This window comes from Salvia hispanica, chromosome 6 (genome assembly GCF_023119035.1).
Source record: "Salvia hispanica cultivar TCC Black 2014 chromosome 6, UniMelb_Shisp_WGS_1.0, whole genome shotgun sequence".
NCBI classification, from domain to species: domain Eukaryota; kingdom Viridiplantae; phylum Streptophyta; class Magnoliopsida; order Lamiales; family Lamiaceae; genus Salvia; species Salvia hispanica.
The window spans coordinates 10,772,434-10,794,469 of record NC_062970.1 but is presented as its reverse complement, the minus strand read 5'-3'; the positions used below and the strand labels follow the sequence as shown (position 1 = coordinate 10,794,469).

The 22,036-nt window shown below is 36.6% G+C and overlaps 3 protein-coding genes across 3 annotated transcripts; 1 reads left to right on the top strand and 2 right to left on the bottom strand.

Moving 5' to 3' along the window:
• Positions 1-4,780: 4,780 nt before the first annotated feature.
• Positions 4,781-6,610, bottom strand: LOC125194679 (uncharacterized protein At2g29880-like). Its single transcript, XM_048092923.1, has 3 exons — positions 6,590-6,610; positions 5,412-5,753; positions 4,781-5,323 (listed from the first exon to the last, which is right to left on the bottom strand). The coding sequence occupies exons 1-3, from the start codon at positions 6,608-6,610 to the stop codon at positions 4,781-4,783; spliced, it is 906 nt and encodes a 301-aa protein (XP_047948880.1).
• Positions 6,611-8,127: 1,517 nt separating this feature from the next.
• Positions 8,128-19,086, top strand: LOC125194678 (sugar carrier protein A-like). Its single transcript, XM_048092921.1, has 3 exons — positions 8,128-8,264; positions 16,991-17,255; positions 17,994-19,086. Exons 1-3 carry the CDS (start codon positions 8,128-8,130, stop codon positions 19,026-19,028), a joined length of 1,437 nt encoding a protein of 478 aa, XP_047948878.1. The 3' UTR covers positions 19,029-19,086.
• A 70-nt stretch (positions 19,087-19,156) lies between these two features.
• On the bottom strand, positions 19,157-20,162 carry LOC125194677 (protein ALP1-like). Its single transcript, XM_048092920.1, has 2 exons — positions 19,533-20,162; positions 19,157-19,174 (listed from the first exon to the last, which is right to left on the bottom strand). The coding sequence occupies exons 1-2, from the start codon at positions 20,160-20,162 to the stop codon at positions 19,157-19,159; spliced, it is 648 nt and encodes a 215-aa protein (XP_047948877.1).
• Between the last annotated feature and the right edge of the window lie 1,874 nt (positions 20,163-22,036).

The window sequence follows — 22,036 nt, the reverse complement described above, 5'->3', positions numbered from 1 at the left end:
CCAAATGGATAGAGGCGAAGGCTACGCCCACCTGTGAATCAAAGAAAGTGACAAAGTTTCTGAAGGCAAATATTTTTAACAGATATGGAGTGCCTAGAGCTATAGTCTCAGACCAGGGGACACACTTCTGCAACCGCACCATAGAGGCATTGATGAGGAAATACGGTGTCCACCATCGGTTGTCTACTCCATATCACCCCTAGTCAAATGGTCAAGCTGAAGTCTCAAACTGAGAAATCAAAAGCATTCTGGATAAAACGGTGAATACTACGAGGAAAGATTGGAGTAAGCGCCTTGATGATGCTCTCTGGGCCTATAGGACCGCTTACAAGACACCAATTGGGATGTCACCTTATAGATTGGTATTTGGGAAAATGTGCCATCTGTCCGTGGAAGTGGAACACAAGGCATATTGGGCCATAAAGGAGATGAATATGAAGGTGTTGGCCTGTGAAGAAGAAAGGAAGCTGCAACTACAGGAACTGGAGGAACTAAGGCTGGAAGCATTTGATTAAGCGATGTGGTATAAGGAGAGAACAAAACTCTGGCATGACAAGAACCTTCAGGTCAAGGAACTACGAGTTGGGCAGAAAGTACTTCTTTTTCAATCTCGGCTCAAGCTAATGCCTGGGAAGCTGAAATCCAAGTGGATAGGCCCGTACACTATCGTCGGCCTTCGAGCAAATGGAGCAGTGGAAGTCCAAGGAAGCGCCCCAAATTTTGTTCCCTTCCTCGTCAATGGACATCGGGTAAAACTACTTATGGATAATTCGGAATTGCATGTAGTGGAAGAAGTGTCACTGCATGCATCCGTAATTATTGCCTAACTGGTTAGGAAAATGATTATTCTCAAAAGAATTCCTAGGTTAGGTAAAACAGGATTAAATTTTATCTGTGTACTGACCTAGGGGATCTTGAGAATACTCATCTGCAGGTGTAAATAGTTTACTCGCTTTTCTAAAAATAAGAAAATCCAAACAAAGAAAAAATTAATCTTCCAAAAATATTTTTGAAACACCAAGCTCTGTAGGGAAACTGCTTTGTCATTCATAATCCTCGACCTGGGACTTTGGTGTTTCAACTTTAACTTTGCGTGGTATTGAGAGATGCATAGGGGAGGCAAAATGCTTTTGGAGGGAAGTCGGTTACTGTTTGAAATTCAAAATCCGCCTTTTTGAGGAGGCGTACGGTTGCTTACATCACCCTGCAACCGTTCGCCTTCCTTATCTAAAAACAAATAAAATAATTTCTCTTTTCTTTACAAATCAAAACTTCCATCGACTCTCTCTCTAATCTCTCAGATTCTCTCTCAATACTCACTCTTTCATTACCCAATTTCTCTCAAACCCTAACCCAATTTTACCCTAGTTTTCGTAAATTTCTGCAGAAAAAAAAACCATGGAGAAGGCACCGGCTACTACTGCAAGGAAGGAAAACCCCATCCCAAAACCACCATCTAGCGATTCATCTCAAGCCCATCGACCGGTTCCCGCGCAAGCAACTTTTCCAATGCATGATATACAAACCGAGTGGAGATTGGCTTCAGAATCAGAACCCACTACCACTGCAGACCCTAAAGAGGCAACAATCTTGAGGGAATTGGAGGAGGAATTTGGCAGCAAGGTGGAGGCCAGAAGAATATTTGCCCTCTTTTCGGCTATGCATCAAGGGAAATCTGCCGGAGCCGCAACCACAGCGCCACAACCGCCAACAATTCATGTGTATACAACAACCCAGACCTCGATTCCACACTCGGAGAAAGCCCAAGCCCCAATCGAAGAGTCTACCCAAGATCAACCACATGCAGAAACTGGGCCGAGCCCCATCATAGAAGAGCAGGGGGGCGTTGGTGGACTCGAGGTGGAGCAGGAGGGCGTTAGTGGTTTTGCAGAGGAGCTTGACGAAATGACGGTGGACGATTTTGGGAATGAGGCCGCAAAGGAAGGTAAAATTTCTGGGGAGAAGTTTGTTGAGGGGGAAACCCCTGTTTCAAAGTCTGTGTAGGGGGAAACCCCTGTCTTAAAATCTACTGAGGGGGTGACCCCAAATCTGTATGTCGAGGGGGGGACATCGTTTGAATCCGTTGTGGGGGCAACCCCAAGTTTGTTTGCTGAGGGGGAAACCCTGAAATACACTGAGGAGGAGACTCCGAAATTATCTGAGGGGGAAACCCCGTCCATGTTTGCTGAGGGAGAAATCCCTGAAAAGTCTGTGGGGGAAGAGATCCCCGTTGTAGCTGAAACACAGGAGCCCAGGGAAGAAGGGCTACATAAGATCGTGGATCTGGTAGATGTACCGGACAAGGAGGACTCACCACTACAACCAAGGGAGTCTAGGAGAAGGGTGCGGAGGAGCGTACTGGACGAGGTAGAAGATGTTGACCAGTCCAGGGGATCGGGATTCCCTGCCCCAGGGGCACGAGGTACTCAGGAGGAGGACGTGCCTGGGTCAGAGGAGGAGGTGGATGATGCGGAAGAACGCCGCATAGCTATGGCGCGCAAGCGTAAGGGCAAGAAGGTAGCCATTTCCCAGCCCCGAAAGTCACAGAGAATCTCTTCCGTCAAGAAAGCAGACTCGCCGCTCCCTGCTCCATCTAAAACTCCTAGACCCGGTCATTCAAATGCCGAAAGTGAATCGGAGGAATAAGAAGTCCCCAACTACGAGCGGATCGAGATCTGGGTCACCAAGAAAGTGTTGGGATCCATGGCTAAGTTTGATGACTCCAGGAGAGCACATACTTACAAGTAAAGGAGCGCGGTTGGAAAGTTGGCTAAGTCTGGCAAGCGTTATGATCCAGAGTCCTTAAGGCACATTGAGTCAGAGGAAGAGTTCCTCGGCTGTATCAAGGACATCGTCTTCGAGTGGTTACTAAAACACAGTGAGCATGAGGTACATGTGGTCGCGGCAAGGGAATTCTTCTCCACATTCCGCTCCAAGGTAACCACCGACCCTGAAGCCGACTTGATTTCCTTCCGCCTATTCAATATCGAGCATTTGATGAGTGTCCGAGAATGGTCTCTCCACCTGGGATTGTTTACTACTGCAGAGGACAAAGAGGGTATTTGGGATGACAGGATGTTTGGCCCACCAAGGAACACGCCCGGATTCACAGCGCAGACGGCATGGGAGTCTATAACACACGCCAGGAGTGGAACCTTCAAGACCAGTGTGTCGAAGGGAATCCATATCACAGACCACCTCCTCCGGTTCGCGCAAAAATTTATCGGCTATAACCTCATGGGTACAACCAATTCCAGCCTCACTACCACCAAGATCTATTTCACCTGGTGCATGTCGAAGAGGATCAAAGTTCACCTTGGCTATTGGCTAGCCTAAGCCTGCCACCAAATGACTGTCAACCCATCACGCCACATGTATACCCGCCACCTGCTAGGCGCCTACATTCAGCGGAACTTTATAATGAAGTTCGGGAAGGCGGAGCCTGATGTGATGATGTGTGAGCCTCCGGAACTGTTTAGTCTGGAGTATTTCTTCAATAAGGGGCTCTTACACATGGAAGGGCAGGATGTGTGCTTCTACAATGTGGGGGCAGTAGTGGAGAAAGGCGTGGCAGGCGTGAAGAGGGAACTAGAGAAAGAGGTGGTGAATGCAGATTTGGGAGAGTTGAGGAAGGAGGTCGCCGCGATGCGTTAGGAGCTGGGCGGGGCTAGAATGGAGTTGCAAGCCATCAAGGAGAGTACTGATGTCCTGGCCAATAGATCATCAACCCAGAATGAAAGGATGACTGATGCGGTCACATTGATGAAGAAGATGGCAGAGTGGCTTGAGCAGAAATTTTCCCAAACTCAGCAGCGGCTGCCCCCTGGACCCGGTAATGCGGCCAGGCAGCCCGGTCAGGGAAGCTCGTCACTCCAGCAGCTCCCGCCCCCGTCTAAGCCCTTGGTAGCCCCACTTGCATCGCTGTCCCTTGCGTCTATTTCAGTGAAGAAGACCCTGTCTAAACCCCCCGTGATAGCTGAGGAAGAAGCGCTGGCGTCACCGGCTAAAAAGAAAGTGAAGTTGAACCGCCCCAACGTACCATCCGAGTCTGGCTCCCGAGGGGGCCAGACTCAGAATTAATATCCCCCGTTGACCAAGTAAATTTTATATTTCAGTTGTTTTATTTTATTTTTCGTATGTGTGTGTTTTATTTGTGCTGAGCATGTTATAGTTGTTATGAGCATTCTCTCTCTTAGTCCAATCTTTGGTCTAAGTGTGAGAAGTTTATGTTTAAGTTGAACATGTTGTTTGTCTCTTGTGTAATTCTGCTTTCTCCCACTTAGCCCAATCCTTGGTCTAAGTGTGAGAAGTTTATGCTTATATTCAGCATGTTGTCTTTATATCTCTGTCTTCTCCCGCTTAGCCCGGTGCCCAGTCTAAGTGTGAGAAGTTTTCTTCTTGTATTTTGTATATGTTTGTTTTCTGTGTTTTGTCTAAATTGTGTGCACCAACTTCCCTACTTCCCCCCTTCACTAAGATGGCTTGGAGACAAGCTGGAGTGAAGTGGGAGGGGGAAGGGAGGTAGTGCAATATGTGCTTAAATATAATTTTCATTATATGCATCTAATAAATTCTGAAAATATAGAAAATACAATACAAAAATTATTTTAAAAAATCACGGATTGAATTTAATTAGAAAAGCAAATAATCTTTAGATAGTCAATAACATGAAATTGAAGAAGTCAATAACATGAATTTAATCTTATTCTTTAGATAGTCAATAATTAGAAAAGCAAATAATCTTTAGATAGTCTGACAGCAAAAACGTAAAAAACTAATTTCATCCTAATAGTTCTATTAGAAACATCTTTTTCGCCCCTTCATCATGAAGAGTGAAAAAGTAATCTAATAAATCAGGATCTCGAACAAGTTTCTTCGCAGCTTTTTGTCTGTGAGAATCAGTTAACGCTTCAATCTCTTGCAATTTCTCATAAAGCATATGACGATTGTCTTTTTTCTCTTTGTCACCTCCGGTAACACTTTCCAGAATCTTGTTCATTTGATCATTCGACTTATCCATGTGCGCAACAAGCACATTAGTCATTCGCTCCAAACTTGATATGCAACCATCTGAACTTCTTCTCCTCTTACGATCAAGTTTTTTTGAAGTTCCTTCGTCGCGAGGTGTAGTTAATGAAGGTACACCATCTTCACCAGATTCTCCATCTACTTGATCTACATTTTCTTCTCTATCTAATTCCTCGACTGCATCTAATGGAACTTCAGCATGTAATCCAGCAGCTCTATCTTTACCCCATACAATTGATAGTTGATCAAAGTAAGGGAAAGACTTGTTTTTCATGAAAGTACAATCTGGATGGCTCTACACACACAATAACACAATTTCATTATAATATGTTTGACATGCAACAAATACATAAAAATGGAATGAGAAATATACAATTTTTCACCTTCAAATAATCATCCCAAACATCCGCACTTGCAGTAACACATTTTCTTTCATCATCCCAACCAAAGCCACTCAATTCTCCATTAGCACGTACATCATAGATAGCATGATATTGTTTTTTCAATAACTTACAACGAGATTCGATGTGTGGCTTTTCTTTAAGACCATTACCAGGAAGTTTTTCTTGCAATATTTTTTCCAACTCCTTTTGATAACCTTTTCTCAAGCCACTGCCACTTTCACCATCCCAATTCTTACTCCTCTTCAACTCAACAATGGATTCTACAAGTTTTGCATCTTCTCCAGTAGTCCATACATGATTACTCTTTCCTCGGCAAGCCATCTGAAAAAATGAAAGAAACAAGTACTGACAATTCTCTTATATGAATGAGCTTCATACATAAATAAAAAACACCAAAGAAGCAAGATATGGGATTCTTGATACCAAACATAAGCATAAATATGCTAGAAATTAACATACATGTTATGATATAAAAGATACAAAAATTCAAAATGAAAGCTAAAAGAATTTATCGTATAAATCAACAAAAAGATATTAATAACCTCAATCAACACAAAATGTCAGATTGTCACTAGTAAATTCAGATATTATGAAAGAAAAAAGTAAAATACTAATATCAAGCAATATGTCTACTTTCCATCCACTGACTAAACATTTCATTAGCTAAATTATATCTCCAATTTGTCCACTCTTGAGTTGGTTCAGCAGAAGTAATTGATTCTCCATCTAGTCCAATAGCCTCTTCTTCATTTCGCAAATTGTCACCATAATCATTTTCAATAGGATCAACTGGCATATGTTCTCTAATGTGATTTTGAAGAAGACAACATGCCATTACAATTCTTCCTTGTTGCTTGATTGGATAAAATTTTGGATTCCTAATAATGCCCCAGCGCATCTTTAGCATACCAAAGCACCTCTCAATAACATTTCTAGCCGATGTGTGCTTCATATTAAAAAATTCTTCAGGAGTTGTTGGTTGACGCCCATTCCTCCATTCACTAAGATGATATCTTTGCCCTCTAAACGGTGCAAGAAAGCCTTTGTCATTTGTGTAACCCGCATCCACTAAATAGTAGTAACCTAATTTTAAAAATTTATTAATTAGATTATTCATATGTATTGAATTAAAATTTTAAAAGTATCTAGCTACGTACCGTCTTGTATTGGTAACCCATTTCTTCTACTTAGAGCATCTCGAAGCACTCTACCATCTGCCGCTAAGCCTTCCCAACCCACAAGTACATATATAAATTGCATGTCTTGTGAACATACTCCTAAAACATTTGTAGAAGTATGACCTTTTCTATTGCGATATCTAGGTTTATCAACCTCGGATACTTACACTTCAATGTGGGTACCATCAATAGCTCCTATGCAATTCTACAATTTTAACTCAATCAATATTAAAGATATTTGTGTATATAATGAAAAAGAAGGTGTTTTTAGGATACGTTAAACCATTTCCATTTCGCATTAGTTGAATCCTCAGGTATAGAGGAGGGAGGTTTTAGTAAATGACCTTGAAGCCTAAGAACTGTATTTAGTACCCTATTGAAATACCTACAAATTGTTTCACCTGACCGCATGAAATTAGTCTTCATTGTACGATTCTTTTGATGGTGGGCTAGGATGTACAAAAATATAGCAACTTGCTCATCAACTGTCAGGTTATTTGTAGGTCTTAGTCGTCCAATAGTTCCAAGCATGTGAACTAGGCGCCTAAATGTATATCTATCCATACGTAATTGTTCATGACATGTGGTATCACTCTCATAGAAAAGTCTGTGAATGTAACGTGATCGGTCAATCTCACTCACGGAATATGAGGTCTTTAAATAATATTTTCGATAGTGATGTGCAACAATAGCTCTAATCATAAGCATCATTAGCTTCAATGTGTCCATTCTCTTCATATGAGTACTAATTAGAAGGAAAAGATGTTTTCCCAAATTTGATTTTACTTTCATCATCCTTCCCAAGAGACCCTGAGAAATTAAAGCTAGACATAACAATTTTTGAAAACTAACACAAAATTATTTCTAAGCAAGCCTAATATAAAGCTGATAAGAATATATAATTAGAACTACAACAATAAACTTGCACATACTCACAAAGAATGATCAGAATTGAAATACTGTGACATTTAAAAGCTATGCACCAGAAGATCTCATGGACAGAACACATTTTATATACATACAATACAAATATGTGCATATATGAAAATACACAACAGAAGCCGTCATATGCATATATACGACTCAGTGCACAAAAAAATTGCAGAAACCTAGAATATAAATCAATAATTTCTTGATAAGAAGCAAAAATCTTACTTGTTATTGAAGAATTTGGGCAGAAATTAGACTGACTGCAAATCAAAAGTGAAGGTGTGGAGAATAAAAAATAACCGCGAATAAATAGAAGAGAAGAGAGAAATTTTTTTGCGTATATTTTTTCCTATCTTTTAGAATCCTCATAATTGGAAAAAGAATAACTGGGTTATGCTAGGGAATCAAAATCCGCATATTTTGCCCAACTTTCCACATTTTTAGGATTCTGATTACTTTCCTAATTTCTTTAAAAATCAAACTAACATTGAAATTTAAAAGTTGAGGAATCAAATTACTTTCCCTGCCAGAATCCGGGCAACCAAACGTGGCCATAGAGATATTGATCCTAACATCCCTGGTGAGGAATGAGTGATCGAGTGAATCACACAACTGGTAAGGCTATAGGATATCTAGAAGAACTGAAAAGCCGACTAGGTAGACGAAGGGAAGGGGAGGATCTGGAGAGTGTGAACTATTGGATTGACCTTAAACTTGTGGGGACGTCTGCCTAAAAGTCTGAGCTAATTCATGTCTATATGTTTTGTTTTCTTAAGTGTTTGTTTTCTTTTTCTTTCTTTTTATGTCAATAGCGTGTCTAGGTCTAGGTGTCCAGTGTCTTTAGGGGTCGGTCAAGAAATAACATGCATTGAAATTCGCCTTATTTCTTTTTCTTGTCTTTATACTTGAGGACAAGTATGGTTTTTAAGTGTGACCAGTTTGATAAGGCTAATTTCATGCATTGGTTATGGGGTTAAATTCTATAATTTCCCAGGTCTAACACAAATTTTAAGCCAGGTGTGTAAAGAAAATTGCCAGATCTAGGAAGAAGTAGAAAATCGTCTGGAGAAGGAAGTTGGCAGAGAAAGTGAGCAAAATAGAAAAGGAGTTACCAGACGAAGGAGCATCTGAGAAAAGGACAGAATGAGGATTACAAGGAAGACTCTAGAAGCTCCATCCCTTATAAATAAGAGCTGCGGCACACGAGAAAGGATCCATCATCCTTAGCTATTAGCTCAGCTTTCTCACACTCTACACACACACTTGGGGGAAATCAGTTTGGGTGATTTTACGGTTCAGAATTTCATCGGAGTTGTGTAACACCGTCTCTACAAGAGGCGAAGATACAATCTATTTTTCTGTTTTAAGTTTACGTTTCTGAATTTCCCGAGTCTTCGCCGTTCGAAGCTCGACCGTATTTTGTTAATTTCCCGAGGCAAGATAAGTTGCTGCTTATCTTGTTGTTGTGTTTAGACTGTGTGCACAAAAAAGAATAACAAGCTTCCTAGGTCCAGCGAATCCACTAGATCACAGGGTCTAGGAACTCAGAGATCGTTGGAAGATCTCGGTCGTCGGACACACAGAATACCGCTTCAAAAACCCTCAACCACGTATACTAAAATTAGCACAGGGAAGTAGGGATCGATCCCACGAGAGATGAATGCACAATTAAACATGCTCAAGGATTCGGGACTATTTTTGGGTTCGCTGCTGCCACGCAATTTTGGGTTGAGGAAATTAAACTAAACTTGGAGTTGAAATCTGCTACACTAACAACTAGATCTAGGCAGAACAGAAATCATGCATATAAACTGGAACGAGCGGTACAATCACTAGATTAAGAAACTATTCTCTAAATTACCTAGACCTGGGAAATAAACTGACGGTGGGGACCATTTACTGAAAAGGTGAAATACGGACGAAAAGTTGGAAAACAACTAACTAAAGTACTAACTAACAACGACATCATCTTCTCCAACAATTTGCATAAAACTTTCAGTAGAAACAGAGATGGAACGTAAATTGAAACGAAGCAGACTGAATTTAAAAGCAATTAAAACTAAGCAGATCTGCGACTACTAGACGAAGTAAAATGAAAAGAGAGCAGAAAATTCATGATCCATGCACAACTCGGTTTCCCCTGTTCAGATCCACACTTCGGATGCTAAATCCACTCCGGATCCAAGCATCCGAAACAAACTCCGACCAAAAGTATATCCATAGCTACAGATTCGCCAAACAACCACCGATCAACAACAACAACACAAATCCACAACCTATTTCCCAGATCAAGCACAGAAACATCCAAAACAGAGAATAACATTCAACTGCCGAAATAAAACCTCAAACAAAAACATAGAATCAACATAAATCAACACAAGATAAACACCATCATGACATAAACTAAATGCATAGATAATCGGTGAGTAGCCAGCAACCAAATCGACTTCCAAAACGCTGAAGTTCGACGGAATAAAAGTGCAAAAACTGAATGGAAACTGATTGTATCTTCGCCCTCCGTGAGGACGGTGTTACCACTAACTTTCGCCGAAGATGAACCCCTAACTACCCCAGAATTCCCATTTGTCCCAAGTGTGTGAGTGTGTGAGCTGAGAGCAAAATCATCTATATGGCGTGTGCTGCATGCTCCTCTATATATAGGCGTAGAAGTGGGTCCAGCGAGGTATGAATAGTCTTTGTTGCCCTCAGCTTTTGACTCCCTTCGTCCAGCCATTTTTTTCTCTTCAACTCTGCTCACTTTCCTTCGTTTTCCTTCGCTAGTCCATTGCCTCCAGCTCTTCCTGGATCTAGCGATTCCTTCACACACCTGGCTTAAAAACTGCGTTAGACCTAGTAAAATAAAGTGTTTTTCACCACATAACCGATGCATGAAATTAGCCTTATCAGTCCCTCTGTATTTAGGCTCATAGGTCCCTCTATAATTTCAGATTCAAGACAAGACCGTCACAGATCCTCTTTAATCATATGATTCATGTACTTTCAAAACTATAGGTAAAAACATATCCATGTATCAATTACATATCCATTTATTCCATCAAATAATTCCAATACTATAGATAAATATATCCATTTGTACAAATCGCATATCCACATCATACTACACCCTCAATATCAAATAACACATAACCATTTCAAACCCACATCATATAATTCTAATATTCACTCCAATTTAACACATAACAATCAATCACGTTAAAATTAAAAGTGTAATTTATAAACAAATTAATTTAATCGAATTTGACTCCACTTGCTACATCCTTAATCCTTTTAATTTAATAGAACTTGATTCCACTTGCTACATCCTTAAATCCTTTTATTTTACTTCCGCTAAAATCTTTTGCTATAACATCTCCCTATATTTTTCTTGCTTCCTTTCTTTTTTCTTTCCTTCCCATTTCACTACGAATACATATTTTTCAAAAACCCTCTAAGTCGGCCAAGTCACCAACCAATTATTAAGCTCTAATTTATCTACATTTTCTTTCTTTTTATTCATCGCATTACACGTACACATGCAAATTGCATGCATTATCCTATTAACTACACGTGCTCACCCATTTTTCCAATAGTCACCAATAAAGCTTCTCTCTTTTTATCTTATTATTTATTCTATGTATGTATGTGTACAATAATAAGATTATAAATATTTCACTAATATATGTGAACATATGCTTTTGCAGTACTATAAGCAATTAGGCTTTAATCTCAACAAATACACGTATATTATATATTCCTATTTTCTTATTTGTTATATGTTCTTTATGAATCATTTACACTTACATAAAATATATCTATGTACTTGTACTTATAAACTCAATATTTGTATTTTTAACTATACTAATCTATCACAAATATTTAATTCATAAATATTCAAATTTATAATAAAATCTTCTAATATAAAAAAAATACATAATTAAATTAGGGATTTTACAACAACGCCTTAGTTTTAATCAATATTTAATAGTTTTAATCATAAATAAATCATATAACACGATTTATTCTGAAATAAATATGCATCTAATGTAAGACTAATATAATTTTCGTTTATTAATTTGAAAAAAATCAAAATTAACTAGAAAATTTCAACAAAAATACTCATATATAAATTTTTAGTAGTATCAAATTTTTAGTCAACTTCATAATATTTAATCACAAGCAATTATAACAACCGAACGAAGGCTAAATAGAATAGCTCTTATTTTTCTATCATGATTAATATTAGAGTGAACTACAAAAATGGTCCCTGTACTATGGGTTTATCTCGCCCATAGTCCCTGGACTAAGGGTTTACTTAAAAAATGGTCATTTTTCACTGTTTTTGGTCGAAAATACCCTTATAGGAGGTTTTGGATGGTTTGGGCAATTTGGTATTTTTACACATTTAACGTTTTAAATCTGATATTATTTCAGTTATGTACTAAATCTGATATTATTTCAAAATTATCATTCTTCTTCCCTTTTGTCATCCTCACTTTGTTTCTTTATTTCAATATTATATTTAATTTTACAAAATTAAATTTTAAATTTCAATTTTTAAATATCAATAAAAAATTTTAATTATAAAAATTATTAATAACAAAAATTAATAGTCATAATCAATATTTGATAGTGTCTAATATTTAATCAATAAGTTATAACAACGTTTTAGTTTTAATCGATATTTAATAGCTTTAATCATAAATAGATCATATAACATGATTTATTCTGAAATAAATATGCATATAGAAAACAATCAAAATTTACTAGAAAATTTCAACAAAAATACTCTTATATAAAATTTTTAGTATGATCAAATTTATAGTCAACTTCATAATATTCAAGCACAAATAATTATAACAATCGAACGAAGGCTAAATAGAATAGCTCTTATTTTTCCATCATGATTAATATTATTTTTCTATATTTCTTAATTCAGCTGAATATTATATTAAATAACAAAAAGTAATAGTTTTAATCAATATTTATAGTGTCCGTGAATTAATAGTTATAATTAAAAAATTTATTAATATTTAAAAATCAAAATTTAAAATTTAATTTTATAAAATTAAATCTAATATTGAAATAAAGAAACAAAGTGAAGGATGACAAAAGGGAAGAAGAATGATAATTTTAAAATAATATCAGATTTTGTACAACCCTGAAATAATATCAGATTTAAAATGTTAAAAGTAAAAAGACCAAATTGGCCAAACCCCCAAAACCCCCAAAAGGGTATTTTCGACTGAAAACAGTGAAAAGGGATCATTTTCGAGATAAACCCTTAGTTCAGGGACCATTTTTGTAGTTCACTCTTAATATTATTTTTCTATACTTCTTCAATTCAGCTGAATATTATATTAAATAGTAAAAATTAATAATTTTAATCAATATTTACAACGTCCATGAATTAATAGTTTTAATTAAAAAAAATATTATTTATATTTAAAAGTTGAAAATTTAAAATTTAATTTTTTAAAATTAAATCAAATATTGAAATAAATAAACAAAGTAAAGGATTGTAAACAGGATGAAGAATAATAATTTTGAAATAATATCAGATTTAAAATATTAAAAGTGTCAGAAGATCAAATTGCCCAAATGCTCAAAAGGGTATTTTCGTACCACAAAATGGCAAAAGGACCAAATTTGAGATAAACCCTTAGTCCATGGATGTCTGGTGATATTTTTAAAGTCCATGGACTATGAACGAGATAAACCCATAATCCAAAGACCATTTTTGTAGTTCACTCTTTTTAATATCCAACAACTTTCTCTCTTCCTTTTAAAACATTTTAAAATTAGCATGCATAAAATCTTGTGCCGTCCCATAAATGGGTCATCTTCTTTGTAACGGAGGGAGTACTCCTTGTTCCCACAAAAGATTACCTATTTTCCTTTTTAATTAGTCTTACTCAAATGATCCATTACTAAAAAAATAAAAACTATTTTATCTCTATTTTATTTTTTTTATTTTATATTATTCTCTTCATCTTAACACATAAATTAAAATTACATAAAATTTTACATTGTTCAAGAAAATGATCTATCCAATTTGACAAGACCCCCATCAGCAATATTTACTATTTAGTTCTGTGAAAAAAGAAAATGAATGTAAAAAAATTAATAAAATGTAGATCTAAGTATTAAAGTTATAATGGTATAGGAGTGTAATGAACAGATAAATTTGATACCAAATGACAAAATAACATTTTACATCCTTATTTTTAAAATGAAAATTAATAACTAAATATTATACATAATTATAATTTCTAAAATTACATTAAATAAATACTGATAATTATACTGATTTTAATATCCAAATTTATGTCAGAAAGAAATTTATAAATGAAGGTGAATTGTGATTTTTTTATGTTATTAGGTTTTTATTTTACAGAAGAATAAAAGAAAATAAAAAAATAGGTGCCACACCTGGTCTAACACTGGCCCAACCACTACCATTCTCCCGCAACGCACTAAGACTAAATAGCACTTCCATTTTTGTATGCAGTCACATTTGATGTGTTATAAGGTTTTGAGGCTCTTAGTGCCTTCAAAATGCCATGTTTCACCTTTTAAGTGGTCATTTATTTTCAATTTGATAATGTGTGAATAAAATAGCTAAAAGTAAATACATACAAAATAATTTATATTTATTTTGTATTTTTTAATATATTAAAGTAATTAATTATGTTATAGTACTCCCTCCATCCCGGAGTATTAGACTCGCTTCTTTTGGGCACATGATTTAAGGAATTGATATTTAAATAGTTAAAGTGGAGATAGTAAAGTATGATAGAGGGAAAAAGTAGGAGAGAGAAGAGAGAAAAAAGTAGGTGGAGAATAAAATAAGATAGATGTTTTTTGCTAAAAAAGGAAATGAGTCTAATATGTTGGGACATTCCAAAAAGGAAAGTTGGTCTAATACCTTGGGACGAGGGAGTACTAAAAACGGAGACTATTTCTATTTTGGTATCTACTAGTGTAAAAATAGTCCACTTTTATTTTTGGTAATTTTTTCTTTATAATGAATGGACCATATTCTCCACTAACAATACTCTATTAATTTTTTTATTCTCTCTCTACTAGGATTTATTAATTAAATATTAAAACATGTGGAATCTCAAATTTTTCTATTATTTTAATATATATATGTGAAGAAGTAAAATAGAAGGCATAGATCGGAGTATTATTATTAATTATTCCATTAAATTGTTGGTGATGTTTACCAATGAGAGGAAATAATTTTTATAAGTTTAAATTAGGTTGGATTGGATGAAATTAATGTCACTGGATGAGGGGAGACTTAGGTCATCGACCATCTTGTTTCTTAAACCGTGTTTTCAATATAATATTTGTGGTTCTCACGACACTTTTCCATCTCATTTCTTACTTTAGAAAGAATACCCACATCTCACTATTCATTTTTTTAACTATTCATAGATCTCAATTTTATTTTCTGTTCAATTCTTATTTAATTTATTTATATGCTAATTAAATTCTTTTATAATTTTAGAATACGAGATTCATTTAAACATAATTAAATACTAAAATTAAATTCGTAGATCAATTATTTTCGTCAGAAATTAAATTTTATGCTAATGAAATTGACATGATAAAAAATATAAAAACATGCTATTAAATTAAACAAGAAAAGAAAAAATAAAAAGATATTAAAATGAATAAGACAATAAAAATGACTCTGCGGATAGTAATCTTGAGGATAAAAGATGAAGTTATGTTATATCCTAGCCATTTCATAGGAAAAATTGTCATTTAAATCATAATTTTAGGTGGACTTCTGGTTAGTCACGTGACTTATTAAATCAACCAATTAAATTATAACTTCTATACATTTTTTAATTGTCTCATTAAATTGAAATTGTGATGAAATTTGTTGTATCTTTTATATTTTTCGGTCATCATATCTTCACCAATTATATAATAATTATTTAAAAATTGACCACCATAATTACGTACACTTTTAAACTATTCAGAAGTTAACCAAATATTAGTATGATTTAAATGACAAATTTCATCAAAATTTTAATTGTATGAGATAATTGAAAAATATACAAAAGTTTTGATTTAAATAATTAATTTGAGATTAATAAGAAGTCAACCAAAAATTATGATTTAATTTGATATTTTTTCCAAATACTGTATTAGTCTATTAGACCATTTGTCATTAATTCTCTGGCAAGCCCTTTCATGCCCTTAAGCCTATTTTTGAAAAGAGTAGAATAAAAAGAGAATAGAAGTAGTTAGTAATGCATAGATAAGTGTTGAGAAAAAATTAGTAGCAAGTTTGTATGAAATAAAAAGGAAAGTTGTTGCAAAGTTGAAGTATTGTAGTTAGTAAGTGTTAGAGAAAAAATTAGTACCAAGTTTGTACGAAAGAAAAAGGTTAGAAAAAAGAAAAGAAAGTTTGAAAGTTGTTACAAAGTTGGAAGCAATGTTTTAAAAACCGGACCGAATCGGTCGGTTCGATCAGTCGGACCGTGAACCGATAGGTAGTCCGGTCCGGTTCACTCTTTTAAACCACCAATGCATTGAACCACTGTGAACCGGCAGAACCGGCCGGCCGGACCGGTTGGACCATAAACCGGAAACCGGTTTAATATTATTTTGTTTAAAATTTTTTAAAATTTGCTGTTGGTAGGGGTTGAACTCATGACCTCTCTTCTACATAAGAAGACCTCTACCACTCCACCACATGAGCTCATTGAACAATTTGAACATCAAATATTTTTATACATTAACCATTAAATTTTTATCTACAAAAACTAATAATTCATTTTAATTTTATATTCTTTAATATAATTGTTAATTATAATATAAATAATTATCATCCTCTATATTTTAATGATGCTCTACTTAACATCTATATTATTATTAGTACCATATAAAATTCATTATTTACTATAAATAAATTTTTTATATTATATACTTAATTTATATACCCTAGCTATTCACATCAATGAATATTTTTATCTAAACTTAATACTTAATTCGTATTTAATTATAATATTATTTTATAAAATAAATTTTCTTAAATTAATAAACATTATCTATTTTAATACATAAAAATATTAAATTTCTTAATAATATATAATATATGTGTTTATTATATATTCCGGTTCAACCAATGGTTCGACTAGTAAACTGATTGAACCAATGAACCAGTAACGATGCCGGCTCGGATTGGTTGGAAGTGTTGTAGTTAGTACTAAATCAAAGTTGAATATCCCAGTATCTTTCAATAATAAAACTGGATTCATAATTAATAATGATGCAATGCTATATGGGCCCCAGCGTTGTAGTGGTTCCATTTAAAGTTGCAAATATAGACACATAAAATTAATAAAACAGGCATTCTTCGTATCGTTCACGGTTGTTGATATAAATGCAATTGTTATTTAGAAGAAGAAGAAGATAAAATTAATAAAACAGGCATTCTTCGTATCGTTCACGGTTGTACTACTGCAAGTACAACAATCAGGGCCTTTCTGCGTTCACGTCGTCTCTCTATCTCGCCGGTCTCGTCTCGTCCCTCGTTGCGTCTCCGATCACGCGCAAGTACGGCCGACGCGGCAGCATCATCTGCGGCGGCGTAAGCTTCTTGATCGGAGCGGCGCTCGATGCCTCGGCGGTTAATTTGATCATGCTCATTTTAGGCCGGATCATGCTCGGTGTGGGCATTGGATTTGGAAATCAGGTACTAATTTATCAATAATTCTAATCTCCAAAACTCTAATTTGTTAATTGTTTATAAAATCTATCAAATTTTTCAAAAAAAATTAATTCTTGCATTTGACCAAATTGAGCTGTTCCTTTTTCATTTTTTAAGTTCAAAACGAATTCATTTAATTATCCACGTTGTCATCGTCACATTAAAACACAGTTACATCAGTATTCAAGCATCCATTGAAAACATTAGAATGTGTTCACCTTTCTGGATATAGCAAGATTTAGACTCAATTTTGAGCATTAATAAGTGTTCAATGTGTTTGATACAAATCTTGCTGGCCGCCTGGCCCTAAGAAATCTCCACTTTTCATTTCTTCTATAAATGGTGATAATTGTAGTATCATTGAAATTCACCTCAAGAATCGAGAATGAAATACTATTTCTATCCCTGCTTTTTAGAATTCTCCAACTTCTGGGGGATACTCATCCGCCCACAATAAAAATCTAAATAAGAAAAATTAAAAATATTTCCCACTTATCAAAACCTGGCCTAATTCATGGAAACACCTATGGAATGGTTTATTTTTGTGGGCCCACAAGCTACAATTCTAACCAACTTTCATTTCTAATAAAATCATCTCAAACAAAGTGAACACTATTTTTTATTTTATTTTTATAGGAGTGCGCTAATTTAACACCTAATTAACATAATTTTTTTTATCATAGTAGCATTAACAAAATTAGACTAAATTTCATGATTTTGTAGGCAGTGCCGCTCTACTTATCAGAAATGGCGCCGACTCATCTGAGAGGCGGCCTGAACATGATGTTCCAGCTGGCGACGACGCTCGGGATATTCACCGCCAACATGATCAACTTCGGGACGCAAAAGCTCGAACCGTCGGGTTGGCGCCTCTCGCTGGGGCTGGCAGCTGCGCCGGCCATCCTGATGACGATCGGAGGCATACTTCTCCCTGAAACGCCCAACAGCTTAATTGAAAGAGGATTCGAACAGCAGGGCAGGAAAGTGCTAGAAAAAATCAGAGGAACAAACGACGTGCAAGCCGAATTCGAGGACATAATGGACGCTAGCGAGCTCGCAAACTCAATCAAGCATCCTTTCCGGAACATTCTAGAAAGACGGAACCGGCCGCAGCTGGCGATGGCCGTCTTCATGCCGGCTTTCCAGATATTAACGGGCATCAACGCCATTTTATTTTACGCGCCCGTGCTTTTCCAGGCCATGGGACTGAAGGGGAACGCGCCGCTCTACTCCTCAGCCGTGACGGGAGCCGTGCTGGCTGCCTCCACGGTCATCTCCATCGCGACGGTCGACAGACTGGGGCGGAGGGCGCTGCTGATCAGCGGGGGCGTGCAGATGATCGCGTGCCAGGTGATCGTGGCGATCGTGCTAGGCGTGAAATTCAGGGGAGATGGGGAGCTTTCGAAGGTGTATTCGGGGATTGTTGTGGTGGTGGTGTGCTTGTTTGTGATGGCGTTCGGGTGGTCGTGGGGGCCGCTGGGGTGGACCGTGCCGAGCGAGATATTCGCGCTGGAGACGAGGTCGGCGGGGCAGAGCATCACGGTGGCGGTTAACCTGTTCTTCACCTTTGTGATTGGGCAGGCGTTTCTGTCTATGCTCTGTGTTATGAAATTCGGGATTTTCCTATTCTTCGCGGGCTGGATTGTGGTGATGACTCTTTTCGTCTACCTTTTCTTGCCGGAGACGAAGGGTGTTCCGATTGAGGAGATGAGTTTCTTGTGGAGGAGACACTGGTTTTGGAAGAGGTTTATAACGTAGTAGTAATATTTGCAAGTTAACTTGCGTAATAATAATGGAAGAAATCATTTTTCTGATTTTCCCAATTGCAATTTGGACAATGATTGAGGATGGTATTGGAATATGAGAATTTGATAAAATTAAACAATCTACAATAACCAGAAACTCTGAAAATATAAATGCTGAATGAAACTTTAAATGATATACTAATTCTTTTGTACATATACACAAAGGGTTCTACTTTGGTAATTTTGTACATATACACAAAGGGTTCTACTTATACCAAACAAATAAACTGCATGAGGGCATCCACAATGGGGCGTCCTAAGGTCTGTTCTATAGGGCGCTTTATGCTCCGCCACGTCAGTATTTTATCCTCATATTCTTTCACCTACAATGGGGCGCCCTAAAAGTCCGTCCTAAGCCTTTTTTACTTATTTGAATATTTAAAACACTACAAAAATTGAAAAAAACAACTTCATTTCATTTAAAGTTCAAATTACAGTACAAAATAAAAAAAACTACAAATTCACAATGGTCGTTACGCTTCCAAACTTCTTCAATCATGTTGTTCATGAGCTGAGCATGGTTTTGTTGGCTGCACATTGAAATCTGTTTTGCTATAACCTCATTGAAGCCCATCGGTAATCCTCGAGCGACAGGTGGGGTCGTCGTGCTGGAGCTAGATCCACCTTCATCATCGCCCCAATCGGTGACACTTCCACCTTGTTGTTCGACTATCATGTTATGCAAGATGATGCATGCATACATGACATCGGCGACGACTTCCTTGAACCAGAAATGCATCGGACCTTTCACTAATGCCCACCGCGATTGGAGCACACCAAAAGCCCGCTCCACATCCTTCCATGCAACCTCCTGCTTTGCCGCAAATAACACTCTCCTGTCACCCATTGGGCAGCTGATCATCTTCACAAAAACAGGCCACCTTGGGTATATGCCATCGGCCAAATAGTACCCCATATGATATTGGCGTCCGTTGGCAGTGAACTCGGTGGCCGGGCCACGACCCCTGGAGTGATCGGCGAAGAGGTTGGACGAGTTGAGGACATTGATATCGTTGTTCGACCCGGCTACACCGAAGTAAGCATGACAGATCCAGAGCCGATGGTCAGCGACGGCTTCGAGGATCATTGTCGGGTGGCTACCCTTGTTTCTAGCCGAAGACAGCAGCTCGGAGGAAGAAGAGATCAGCGTGGAGGTCGAAGGGGAGAAGTCAGCTCGTCCAAAGAGGCAATCAAAGAGGCCCGTGATTTTGTTTCTCGTTAATGATACTATGATAGTATTTTAGTCTTTTATTTTATTATTATTTGTTGAACTATTTATTTTTGGAACATTTTGAGTCGAGCATTTTATAAGCTCCGTTTCAGGTTTTCTTGTTGGTTCTTTTCCGGAATGATCGAGTCGAACCAAACCTAGGGTCCTTAGATTATTATAAATAAGGATTCTGTGCATTGAAACACGGAAGAAATCAATACACAAGAATTTACCTAAATTTCCATCTTTACTTTACTGTTTTAATCTCTTCGCCCAAACCCTAGTTAGGGCAAAACCAAGGCTGCTCGACGGGAGATTCCTGCGAACGAACCTGCTCAACTCTGGTGACCTCTCATCGCCGGCCCTGATACGAGTTCACTCATATCACTTATCGTATCGCCCTGAGTATCATCTGTACTTTTCGTGAAAAAGTACGATGTGACGCTAATAATGTGCATAGACCATCGAGAGTTAAATAGTTTGACGCTTAAGAATAAGTATCCTTTAACAAGGATAAACGAATTGTTCGATCAACTCAATGAAGCTAGTATTTTTTTAAGAAAAACTTGAGATCCAACTGTCACCAACTAAATATTCGATTAGATGACATACCCAAGACATCCTTTCAAACTCGATATGATCATTTGCATTTATAGCGGCGCCGTTCGAATCAACAAATGCACCAACAGTACTCATGGATCTTAGGAAGCGTGTATTTCACCATTATCTAGACATGTTTATCTCCGTTTTCATAGATGACACTATCATCTACTCGAATGATAAGAAGGAACAAGGAGAACAACTAAGTGCGGAAAAATTGTACGTTGAATTTCGCAAGTACAAATTATGGCACAGAGAAAGAGAACTTTCTCGAGCACATTATGATCGCCGAAAGAATCCTAGTGAACCCGTCGAAAGAATAAACCATTGGGAATTGCCAATAACCATAAGTAAAAGTCAAGGTTTCTTAAGGATGAGTTGACCATTGTATCAGTACCAACGATCCATGAGCCATGAACAAGCTTTGGTGTCTGCACCGATGCATCAAGGAATGGATGTGATTTAGTTCTAATGCGGAATGTGAAGGTGATCGCCTATACATCGCAATATCGCAGACCACACGAGCTAAATCTAGAATTAACTATCGTAGCGCATGCACTGCTAATGATGCAATATCACCCCCATGGAGTTCAATGCGATTTTTTTTTCAGATCACAAAAGTCTCAAATATTTCTTTAAGCAGAAGGATCTGACATGAGATACTCAAACTAGTGAGAGACTACGAACAGTGGCGGAGCCAGGATTTTAATCCTGGGGGGAGGGGGGCAAATTACTATATTAAAATTTGTTGAGTGTTTTCGTGTCAACGACGCTGAAATAGCTCTGACATAAGTAGTGCGTTGCGCGCTAGAGATAGAAAATGAGATAAATAATTAGAGGATGAGTAATAGAAAATTTAGAGATACGGTGACAACGTCGACATGTAACAAAGTTAAAGAATAATATTTTTATAATAAAGATCATAGTACTATTGAAACCGATTTTACCGATAATATATAGTACTAGTATTTATATGTTTATGAAATTAAAGAATTACTTTCTTCTATTCTAGATTTTTTATGATTATAAATAAAATTAATTTATACAAAACTAATAGCTATAAGTTTATACTAGAGAAAATTAACATAACAAATATTTTACAGCATAAAATAAAATTATTTTTAGATTATATAAAATTGCTAGAGAAATGA

What these genes read in the sequence shown, in the direction of transcription:
- LOC125194678 (XM_048092921.1), top strand. Translation starts at nt 8,128, where the DNA reads ATGAGTGATCGAGTGAATCACACAACTGGTAAGGCTATAGGATATCTA. An exon ending in GACCTTAAACTTGTGGGGAC is followed by an intron (nt 8,265 to 16,990) that starts GTCTGCCTAAAA and finishes TTAATAAAACAG; the next exon opens with GCATTCTTCGTATCGTTCAC. An exon ending in GCATTGGATTTGGAAATCAG is followed by an intron (nt 17,256 to 17,993) that starts GTACTAATTTAT and finishes ATGATTTTGTAG; the next exon opens with GCAGTGCCGCTCTACTTATC.
- LOC125194677 (XM_048092920.1), bottom strand. Translation starts at nt 20,162, where the DNA reads ATGATCCTCGAAGCCGTCGCTGACCATCGGCTCTGGATCTGTCATGCT.
- LOC125194679 (XM_048092923.1), bottom strand. Translation starts at nt 6,610, where the DNA reads ATGGGTTACCAATACAAGACG. An exon ending in TGGGTTACCAATACAAGACG is followed by an intron (nt 5,754 to 6,589) that starts GTACGTAGCTAG and finishes TCATTTTTTCAG; the next exon opens with ATGGCTTGCCGAGGAAAGAG. An exon ending in TTTGGGATGATTATTTGAAG is followed by an intron (nt 5,324 to 5,411) that starts GTGAAAAATTGT and finishes TTGTGTGTGTAG; the next exon opens with AGCCATCCAGATTGTACTTT.